Genomic DNA, 11,818 nt, shown 5'->3' with positions numbered 1-11,818 from the left:
TTTCTTTAAAAATTGAAAGTAATCATTGATCTCAATAGTTAAGTTTTGTTTCCAAAAGGTTTTTTTTCAGATAACTTATTATGTGTTTTTTAAACTTAATTTGATAAATATAAATCCTGTGATTAATTATATCACTCATGGTCCTACCTATGCAAAATACATGAATTATTCAGTTCATCTCATTTATTTATTAATTTATTGTTATTTTACAGATTTTTAAAATTTATTTGAGGGGGTGGGCAGGGAGAGAATCTTTATTTTTTTAAATTTTTTTAGAAAGATTTTATTTATTTATTTGAGAGAGAGACTGAGAGAGCTAGAGCACGAGAGAGGGGAGGGTCAAAGGGAGAAGAAGACTCCCCGCTGAGCAGGAAGCCCAATGCAGGACTCGGCCCCAGGACTCCAGGATCATGACCTGAGCTGAAGGCAGTTGCTTAACCAACTGAGCCACCCAGGGGCCCGGGAGAGAATCTTTAAACAGACTCCCACTCAGTGGGAAACCTGATGTAAGGCTTGATCTAACAACCCATGATCATGACCTGAGCTGAAACCAAGAGTTGGATGCTTAACCAACTGAGCCACCCAGGCACCAGGTGCCCTCAGTTCATCTCATTTAAATAAAATCACAAAATTTCAAATTTATACAAGTCTAAAGGTGTTTCTTTCCAAAAAATAGAATATAGTCAGCCTATATAGAAAAATAGAATTGGGTCAGTCATGGTAGTCACAGTTGGCTGGGGGGCCAATTTTGGATTCCCTACTCTTAGTATCATCTCCTCTTCCCCCATGTTCTTTGTTATTTACATTTACACTTTCTCAATCTTCTGCTGAGCTGAAGACAAATTTCCCTAGCCCACCTTTCCGATCTGACCCCTGGCCCTTTCCTTATAGAATTCTATAGTACTTCCAATGAATCTCCGCCCCCCACCCCGAAAGCCATTTACCTTTTGCTCTTAATATAGGCTCATAGGCCTCAATAATTTTAGATACTCAATTTTCTTTAGATTTCAAATAAAGGGATGATCTTTCCATACCTCCTTTTTCTTTATGAAGATGAATGTTGAAAGTACAACCTGAACACCAAAGGCCCACATTAACAGTGCTGTGTACTGAAACAAAAGAAAAACAGAGATGGCAACTATGTTTCTAATATGTATCTTAGATACTTCAGTGATGGGAAAATGCATATCATAGGAAATACAAAGTCTTAAAATACACACAGGTATTGATGGTTCCCTGCCCTCATATACATGAGTGAAGTTATTCAAACAAAAAGGCAAAGAAAAAAATTCACTGAGCATTTGGATAAGAATTAAGAAAGAAGTGATCGTGTTCAGTGAGCATGCTATAGACCACTTGTTCTACAAAGTTGTTGATGATTTTCCTTCATTCAGATCCAAAAACTGTTAATAGAGAGTAACTCACTTATCTGGACCTCCACTTAACACGCCAGTCCACTAATACTAGAAAACTCACTGAACTGTGACCTACTACACAAACCCATCAGGTGCAAAGTAACAACAATAACAAACCCCCAGAAAATACAAAATCATCTGCTATAATAAAATTAAGTCTGTAGGTACATTTAAACTCTTGCTTTGAAAACTGAAAATACTTCTATCCAAAGCCAAGTGAAATCATTTTCACACTTATGTAACTATATTTTTTAAACTTACAGCCACTGCAATTTTCTTCATCACAGGAGCACACAGTAATACACATTATCTAGAATTCATAATGATTTTTAAAAATTAGCAGTCTGAATATTTTACTAACTAAAATAAAAGAATGACTTACTGTTAGTATTCTTAATTGCACATATTTTAAACATTAGTACTTTAAAACAGTCAGTTAAAATTTGTTTGATTGATATAAATTATATTTCCTATTTTCAGAGACAAACATTTCAGAGACAAAAATATGGTGTTTAGATCTGTTTAGAAGTTTAGATTTCTAATACTTCTATATACGTTATCTCACTTAACCTTCACTAGAAGGAGATTGGTAGAAGCAGGAAAAATTGTGTAAAACAATAAAAAAATATTACTGAGTTTCTTTTTAATGGCAAGCTGGTTGTGGTCTAATGGACTTTCCCAGGTTTCTGACCTTATGAGAATATGCAATATTAACTTTGACTAAACTAGTATTCAACTCTGTACAGAATCCTGATAGTAATACAAAAGTTCCCTGTCCATAGCAATGCAAAATGATTCCTATTAATGGAAAGGCAAATGAATACAGTCTATAGAGAATTAAATCTCCACAAATCTAATTCTCCTTCAACCAGTTGTTACTTCTTACAGTTCCCTTACTGAGTAATTATTATTTATTTATTCAAAGATTTATTTATTTATTTATTTGACAGAGAAAGAGAGCACAAGTAGGCAGAGTGGCAGGAAGAGGGAGAGGGAAAAGCAGGCTCCCCGCTGAGCAGGGACTCAATCCCAGGACCCTGGGTTCATGACCTGAGCCGAAGGCAGATGCTTAACCGACTGAGCCACCCAGGCACTCCTGATTAATTATTTAAATAAAGTTTCTGACACATGGTCATTGACACAAATGTTAAGTCATGATTTTTACCTTTGAAGATTCCCTTTTAACAGTAGTTAGATGTCTATTGTAATAAGACAAATTCAGTGTATTTATGTGTTATTAGCACTTACAGAGTACTGTGAGATACTGCCCAAGAACTTTTAAAAAAGGGAAGTAAACTGTCCCGAAGGGGCACATGGGTGGCTCCATCGGTTAAGTGTCTGCCTTCAGCTCAGGTCATGATCTCAGAGTCCTGGGTCCTGGGATAGAGCTGGTAGACACTTAACAGAGTTGAATACTAGCTTAGTCAAAAGGTTCCCTGCCCAATGGGGAGCCTGCTTCTCCCTCTCCCTCTGCCCGCCCCCATGCTCATGCTCTCTCCCTCTCTCTCTTTTTCTCTCAAAAAAAGAAAATCTTAAAAAAAAAAAAATCCCCCCCCCCCAAAAAAAAACTGTCCTGAAGAGTTAGACTGTGAAACTATAATATCTATTCAACTGGAGTTGGGGTATGCAAAATCACCTTTAAGCCAAAGAATAGTGCTTAGGCCTATAAAATTTGCCCGTAACTTGACTGCATAAATTAACATCGTTAAAGGAAAAATGTATCTATCAGAAAAGTACTGGTAAATTCAGAGGAGAATAGGGAAAGTGGCCTGATGGCAAAAAGTAGCAGTTCCCTTCCTTGGAGCATCCAGACAAGAGTGTGGTGTCTCGGCTTCAGGACCTAGTATTATGCACATTCCTTATGATGGGGTCTGTCAGGCTTCTCGGTCATAGCCCATAAATACTTGAATCCCATAAGGCAGAAAGTTAGAAGATGTCTGGTTTTCTCCCTCTAGTTTCCCCCTTTCCTTACTGACCTCCCCTTCTTATACTAGTATCAGGCTCTGTGCCTTCTTTGCCTAAATGGAAATGTATGGCAAGGAGAAAATCACAATGTTCCTGTAAGCCATTTCTGTCCTGGTTTCCAGATCCAAAATTAGAAGCCCAATGAGAAAATTATGCTCAATGTCCTGGAAGAAGAGAAAGGTGGGATTTGAGAAGATCTCGTTTTGGACTAGAAAGAGTCTGAGCCTGACTGTGGAGCCCTGCGCATTCCCAGAGCAACAGAGTCACGCATTGGGCTTCCTGGCATTCCCCTGGTGAGTGGTAAGACCCCAGGGGGAAAAGGAAGTGTGGTTTCCAGCTTTGCCTAAAAAGCCTCTGCCAGGGGAAATATTCAAATAATAAGAGGTACCGATTATTGGGTAGCAACTGATCCCTGTGTAAAGCGTTAACCCTTTAATTGCTGTGTCATTGGGAGGGTGAATGTTTCAGGGGAAGGATACTGCGGAGAAGGAGCTGAGGTCATGGCTATCTACCAGTCCTTCACAAAAGGTTTCACTGATATACTGTATGATATCCTGGATGATATACCACATAAGAGCAGCTTTGCCTTTGCTACCCTAGGCCATTCAAACAGCAGAATGAGTAGACCGGAAGGGATCATGTGAGCTGGGAAAGTGAGAGTTTTCATGGTGACCAGCGCAGATTGATAACCAGTGTCCAGAGTGACCACCGAGACTTTCATTGTTACATAAAACCTAAGTCTTTCCGCATTCTTCCTGGTAAGAGACACAATGTCTGCAGTTGAATTTCATATTTGTTGGACAAGAGAGTGCCTGTGAATTAAAACTGATTTGATTTAAAGAAAATGTTAAAGAGCTGTATTTCATCTGAGTCTGTGGATTGTGATCCAGACCTGCCACATGTATGGTAAATGGCTCATGTTCATGTCTATAATCCTAATTATAATTTATCTTTTCACGTTACATGGCTAGGGAGACATAGTGTGCTAGCCAGATGCCAGGGTCTGGCCCTCTCAGCAGTTCTATTTCTCTTTGTTAAATAATAAATTGTGATCTCAGTTATAAGCTAAGCGTCCTACATGGCATTCCCACAGGGAGAAAATGTGCTGAGTATAGGATATGTTTTCTTTTCCTTGCTAAGCCACATTGCTTGTTGACTTTAATAGTTTATTTGGATTTTAGTCTTCAGATTCTTAATTTTGGTTAATTGTAGTTTACACTAGGAGATGGATTCCTGTTGACTCTGCTGAAAAATAATATCTAAGTGTGTAAATGCAGAGATCCAGATTTGATCCATGGAAAACTCACCAAGAACATTCTACCTAGAAGTTTCTTGAGAGGGAGTGCTTCATGTACCTTATTCCCTACCGCACACTATACTGCAATGTTATGACGTAAATCATTATTGCTCATTTGTGTGACATAGACACTCAAAATCAAAGACACAAATTAGTTCAGACTATTAAGATGAAATACATACCAGAAGTAGGAGCCATCTGATTTCACTGTGAATTCCCAAATAACCCAAGAGACAAAGAAGAACAATAGCAGATCTGGTTCCAATCAAAATGTGACAAATATATACTATCAAGTGATTATTTTCATCTGTGGAAACCACAAAATAAATTATTATTAGGTGATGTTGTATTTTATTTAATAATATATGCAGTAACCTAAGATTTCCCTAAGCAGTGGCTGCCAAACCGGTAGGATTCTCTGTCTCTCTTTTTTAAACTTCATTCTGGCACCCTCTTACTTAGTCTTGGCAACAACTTTTCTTCCATTAATGACATGATAGCAAATTTCTTCAATCTCAAAAGATGTCTTTCTTTTACCTTATCTTCATCGTCTTCTATGAAGGCAGAAATTTTTTTTCCTGGGGTGAATTCTTCTATGTTTAATGAACATCCAAACATTTATGAATTTATTCATACAAATTTTAGGGGCATCTAACATGTGTGGGTTAAGTTTCTCTTATATGAAAGTCTGAGTTTATTGGTAATATGACCCCATTAAAACTATATTTTATTCTCTCTCCATCTAGACTGAGCTCTCTGCTAGAGACTATATATATTTATATAGTCAACAGACTAATTGTTAAATGTTTAGTGTTATGACACAGACTGTAGAACACTAAATGCCTAACAAATATTTGTCAAAAAAAAAAAAAAAAGAAGAAGAAGAAGTAAATTAAATATGCCGTAGGTTTTATGGGGTTTCATGGCAGTGGTGTCCTGGAAGCCAGCTTGTTCTGGCTCATAAACGCCAACTGTTACATTTTCACAAAATTCGTAAGCCAACCCAATTCATGTTGGCACTGTGAAATCAGCCATTGTGGCATTACATCTTTAAACCACAGAAATCAGTAGATACCATAAATCAAGACTTTCTATCCCAGAGCCAGTTGTTAAACGTTTACCAGCATGCCCCTGGGTACAGGAGACCCTAAGCCCGTAGGGGGAGGAGGCTGGAGAGTGTAGGTAGGCAAGATTGCTGGTGAAGGCAACACTGTGCTTGGGCTTTAATGAGGATTGAAAAGATCTCGGTTGGAATGACAGAGGCATTCTGAGACACGGCACAGTATGTGTTGGATATTCAGCTTTGCTGGCACTTAGGGTTTGAAGCAGGTGAAACCGGGCAGGTTTGCAGGGGACAAATTATGCACATTTTGTAGGCTCTTATCCAGTCTTCCTCATTGGAGTTAAGCTCCGCGAGGACAAAATCTGTCTGTCTTGTACAGTACAGTATCCTCAGCTCACGGGATTGCGCCTAACATGTAGAACAGACTCTATAAATATTTGTCCTATGAATAAATAATTGCAGTGGGGAACCAGAAAAAAGCTTTTCGTGTTCTATGGGTAGATTTTCATCTTAAATTATTTCAGTGGTATTTGGAAGATGGCTGAGAAAAGAGATCAGAACACGAGGCTGTTGGAGGTTATTACTGGGGCAGAGGGAAAGAAGATGGGGCTTTTAGGTGGCCTGGTGTTATTACAAATGGAGAGGGGAAGGCAAAATCATTTTTAAGAAGAGGTAAGTTCGTTGGAAGTGGCACATAAAAGAGAGGGGAGGAACCAACCACTTTCTTGCCACAAACTGGTTATTTTCAGTTCCATGTCTTAAAACCTTAACCGAGATTTCACTAAATGTTTAAATACATAATTTTTTAAAAAGAAACAGAACTTAAAGGATAAGTTTCTGACTGCCTGTTTAGGATATATTTTTTTGCATAAGGCAAGTACGTTAAGGTTAATGAGAATTATCTTTCAATTCCACAATGGAGGGAAAGAAAAAAGAAAAGACTTTTGCACTACCTTAACTACTACATTATTAAAGTAGATCCTGTATGGGAAGTGCTTAACCCAATGCCTGGCACATAATCAACACTAAATAAGTGGAAGCTACCAATGCCATTCTTCTGGGGAAGGAAAGGAAAGAAGAAAGGCTGTCATAAGATCTCCACACACCCATGTACTCTGAGCAAACCACTAATGCACTCAGACATCACAAACACTTTACCATAAGCAAAGTATATAAACAGAAGAGAATAAAGATACCAGGCACTTAGGTGTAGCTGAAGTTTAACTAAATTATTCAATACTTTGTAGTACTTTATTACCTATTAAGTCTTTTTATTTAGCTTTTGTTTTCCTACAAACGTGTTTTTTCTTACTTGAAGTCCACTAAGAAATGTTTGTTCTACAGTATGCATGCTTTTTGTCATATATTTAATGATAACAGTGCTGTCTAATAGAGCTTACTGAGTAGTGGAAAGAATCTAAATCTGCACTGCCTAGTAAGATAGCCAACACCCAATAGCCCCTTATGGCTACTGAGCACTTGAAATATGGCTTCCTTCCCAACCACCAAGGATATGTATACGAAAATAACACTTAGTCTATTAAACTTCAGTCCATAGTGACCACAGCATACCACAAAATGGTAAAACGAAGGGTTTTTAAATTTAGTTAAACGCATTCAACTATTTCATTTATATTTGGATAATATTATATTTTATTTGTAACATATAATGGGGAGAGTAACTGAGTTTTAAAAGAAATGATTTAACTTGAGCACTACATTGGTCTCCATTATCTTTTCATCCAGAGTGTAGTAGAACAACACACAATCTTCCATTGGACAATACTTAATGAATTTTGGAGAAATACTGCCACCTGCTGAATATATTATGTATGCAGTTATTTAAAATGGAATGCCTGGCTTCACTCAGAGAGCAAAAGAAAAATAGATACATACCCAAAGCTGTGAAAAAATTATTTCTATCCAATAAGAACCATGCACCAAATCCCATGAGTAAAAGTCCAAGAACCTACAGAAAAAACAGTGTTTATATTCGCTAATAAAAACGCATTACATTTTCTTTATGAAATAATTATAAAGAATCTTACCAAGAAGGCTCCATTAATGAGATTAAGAAAGTATTTAAAAATTAACATTTTGTTTTTTCTTAACATTCTTTTTCTCCCTGGATATTGGTGTTTCTGAAAAGATAACCACAACTTTTACTATAAATAGTCACCACAGTAACAACTTTAAATAATTCTGCCTGCTCATGTCATTTATTTGCACATTTTTCTTCTGATACCAGTTGTCAATATAGCATTCCCCTCCACCCTCCCAAAGATGAGGACATGTTGAAGATATCTTGAAACTGGGCCTGTCTTCTCCATCTGCACTAGGCAGTTGAGACCAAGAAGGCATTTGAGTAACATGCCAATAGCCACCTTACGAAACTTCTTCCAGTTTTCAAAAAGTAAAATACTTTGTTTCCAGTCTTAACGCACCTTGTTCTCCTTGCTGGAAAGCTTTCCTTCACCACTGCCTGTCCCTTCTGTTTCCCAGAATAATGTCGACTCTTTGTTGAGTTCTCACCTTGGAAGCCTTTGCCTAACCTCAATTTGTTGCCCTTCTATTTTCTCTTTACTTGTCTTTTCTTCCCATGTAGACTCTGAGGTCTATTAGTGGAGAGAGTAGGTCTTGTGTACCATTATAATCCCAGAGTGTAGCACACAGTAGCTACTCAATAGATACTTGTTGAATTAATAAATGAGTAGATGAATCAGATTATTTAATTAGTGAGTAATTTAGTTTGGTATATAATGGAAGGGAACAAACCTTAACTTAAGGTTGTGTTAAACATTATTTAATTTAGTTTCCTAAAACTTTTATGGGAAATCAACACTTAGATCATTGGTGTTTGGTGCTTTATTAGAAATGAAGGTTTTAAATTTTCTTGGGCATGTTTCTGGGTTTTCTCTTTCCTTCACTGTTTCAGTTCTAGCTAGTACCGTATTTTACAAAGTATTGTAGTTTATAGTGTTTTAATCTTGCAGTGTGTAATTGACATGATGAAATCAGATTTAATAAGATTAATTTGAAGCTATTTGTCTCTACTTGGGAAGATCTGTTTGTTGAACTGAAGGATGCCCTGGAAAGGTGAGAAATAAGAGATGTCTAGATTAGAGTCTATGCACTGCCCCTCCCTACTCTGCCCCAAGGCCACATTCCTCCCTGAAATGCCAGGGTTCTCCTTCCCAGCTGAAGGAGTCTCTCCAGGCTTTGTCTTCCACCCTCTGCTTTGAAGTCCCCTCCTGCCATTTGGTTTCTCCAGTTTCTGTCCTCCATTCTTATTCTTAGATTCCTCCAGTGTCTGGCCTGTTTGGATGGAACAATCAGTTAGAAAGACTGCCTGATTTTTATTTCAGTTTCTCCCTAAGAGGCTGTAGACACATAATTTTGGCTTCAATTCCATTTACTTCAGCTGATGAGAAAGTTGTGATCCTCTCCTATAGCCTAAACAAGTTGTCAGAGCCAAAGTCCTGGGCCTCTGTGAACAAGAATGAGAAAGTAATGTACAAGAACACTGCAGGAACTCTGGTGGGAACTATTGAGAGGCATAGACTTGACTGTTGAGTTGGTAATAATTAGCACATTAGAATCGGGGCTAACATGCTTTATCAAAGGATCCACAAACAAAAATAAATTGAAGCTTATTTCTCCTTCAGTCCAAGGTGGGTAACTGGTTCTCTTCTAGATCATCTTAGGAACTTGGGGCTTGCTTCAGCCTGTTCCATATCTGGCTCCCAAATTTCCTCATGGTGTCATCCTGTATAGCCAGCAGAAAGGAAAGGAGGATGCGTAAACTCGGGCAAGCATCTTTTAAGCCAGTGAGGTGAAAGTTGCCCACTTCTCTTCTGCTCATATTCCATCGGCACATACTAAGTCACACAGCAGGTCTCAGCCCAGGGTGGAATCAGCTATGTGCCCAAGAGGAAGGAAAGAAGTGACTTAGGGTGAGGAGAGCCAAACAAAATACCCAACAGTTAGGAAAGGGCATTGTAAGAGATAATTAGAGGGAGAAAAAGAGTGCTTGGATACAGTTTCAATATGTCTTATTATGGAAAAGAAATAATTATCATCAGAAGGATTCCTGTAGGATGGAAAAATTAAAAAAAAATGATAATCACGGACAAAAACCATATACTTCATGTTTATTTTTTTGTTTTTAAAAATGTTTTATTTATTTGTTTGTGAGGGAGATAGAGAGAGAGCACACAAGCTGGACGAGCAGCAGGCAGAGGGAGAAGCAGGATACCCGCTGAGCAAGGAGTCTGACGTGGGACTTGATCACATGACCCTGGGATCATGACCTGAGTCAAAGTTAACCGACTGAGCTACCCAGGTGTCCCTCATATATTTCATGTTTAATAAATGAGTTTGAATGGGTAGAAGATATCTTTGTGGTTAAGCACTGGAAATGGAGTGCAGTTAAATAGAGAGCATAAGTTATGCAGATTTGGGAATTATCCATGAGGAGCTACTGTCATGGAAAAGAATGAAAGAGGAGACTGACTGCAGATAAAAGTAAGCAGATGTTTGATAGTAAAGAATGACATAATTAGGAATTTGAATTTTTTAATGCAGACTTTTACAAAATGAGGATGTAATCAAAGCATGATCTCATGGAAATCAGTAGAGAAATAATTTTCTAAAATAGTGTTGCATGATATAGAGGTCAAAAAGGGTAAGAATTCAATACTCTCAAAACCAGCCAACTTGGTAAGAAAGCTGTTCATGGTAACTTCAAAACAGCAGTGTTTTAGTCCATTTGAGCTGCTATACCAAAATACCACAGACTAGAATGCTTACAAACAACAGAAACGGGGAGTCTGTGTAGCTCAGTCAGTTAAGTGTCTGGTCATGATCCCAGGGTCCTGGGATTGAGCCCCACATCAGGCTTCCTGCTCAGCGGGGAGTCTGCTTCTCCCTCTGTCTGCTGCTCCTCCTGCTTGTGCTGTCTCTCTCTCTCTGTCAAATAAATAAATAAAAACAGCAGAAATTTATGTCTCATAGTTCTGGAGGCTAGAAGTCTTAAATCAGGGTGCCAGCATGCGTGGGGGAGAGCCCTCTTCCAGGCTTCAAACTTCCTCTTGTATCTTCCTGTGGTGAAAGGGGCTAAGGAGCTCTGTGGGATCTCATTTATAAGAGCACTAATCCCATGCATGAAGGATCCCCCAATGACCTAACCACCCCCGAAAGGTCCCATCTTCTAATACCATCACATTGGGTATAAGGATTCCAACATGTGAAGTAATTTGAGGTAATACAAACATTCAGACCATAGCAAGAAGTTCAGGTTAAAGAGTTGGAACACAACAAACAGGGTGTCTAAGCAACAAGTCAAGAAAGTCCACAGCCATATTTGCACAGAATGAGAAGAGGAGATGGTCATGTGCTGATCCTTCCAGTCACAACCACCGCATACTGGAAACAACATCAATGAAAAGAAAGAGGTGCTAACACAAAGATACACAATAAGTTAGTGCAGTTTCTATTTAAATATTTGTAGTGTGGAAGAACAAGTTTTGTCTTGGATTGTTGTTGTTGTTTTTGCTATAGACAAAGAATTTGTTTAAACAATCAAATAAGGCCCTGGTGGTATTTCTTTTGTTCATTTCCTGATTAGGTAATTAATGGTCCAATAACAGAGATATTTTTAATAGTATAAATGATATAAGAAAGGACAATTTACAATAATTCACCTATTCACAGGTGTCGTTTTCACTAGATAATAATAGCCTAATTATTATTTGTTATCGTTTGTAAATTCCTTCTAACTGCCAGGAGATGGGAGCACAAAAATGAATAAGTAACGTACAAGGAGTCAAGTATTAAAACCGGTGGTCCACTCCGAGTTATGTGTTGGGGATGTGGGGACAGGGAATAAAGGGAACTGGGAAGTTTCAGAGAGAAGACAAATTTGAGATAATTCTTGAAGGTTGATAAGAAGGTCCCAGTCAGATAAAAATGGGGTAGACATAGGAAGATTTCACGACAGATGGAACACTGTGCTCACAAGCTTTATAGTGAAGGGCATGGGGGCAAGGGTCAGAGTGGCAAGAGGTGAAAAATAAGGCT

The 11,818-nt window shown here is 38.2% G+C and overlaps 1 protein-coding gene across 1 annotated transcript in view; it reads right to left on the bottom strand.

The window, feature by feature from the left end:
* Nucleotides 1-7,854, bottom strand: part of TSPAN19 (tetraspanin 19) — a 16,360-nt gene extending 8,506 nt beyond the window's left edge. Inside the window, exons 1-4 of the mRNA XM_021687666.1 lie at nucleotides 7,789-7,854; nucleotides 7,637-7,709; nucleotides 4,860-4,984; nucleotides 1,035-1,109 (exon numbers count right to left, since the gene is read on the bottom strand). Coding sequence (XP_021543341.1) covers nucleotides 1,035-1,109; nucleotides 4,860-4,984; nucleotides 7,637-7,709; nucleotides 7,789-7,854 — 339 coding nt within the window. The remainder of the gene's footprint in view (nucleotides 1-1,034; nucleotides 1,110-4,859; nucleotides 4,985-7,636; nucleotides 7,710-7,788) is intronic.
* Nucleotides 7,855-11,818: the final 3,964 nt, after the last annotated feature.

This window comes from Neomonachus schauinslandi, chromosome 5 (genome assembly GCF_002201575.2).
Source record: "Neomonachus schauinslandi chromosome 5, ASM220157v2, whole genome shotgun sequence".
In the NCBI taxonomy this organism is placed as follows: Eukaryota; Metazoa; Chordata; class Mammalia; order Carnivora; family Phocidae; genus Neomonachus; species Neomonachus schauinslandi.
This window is presented reverse-complemented; position numbering and strand designations above follow the sequence as displayed.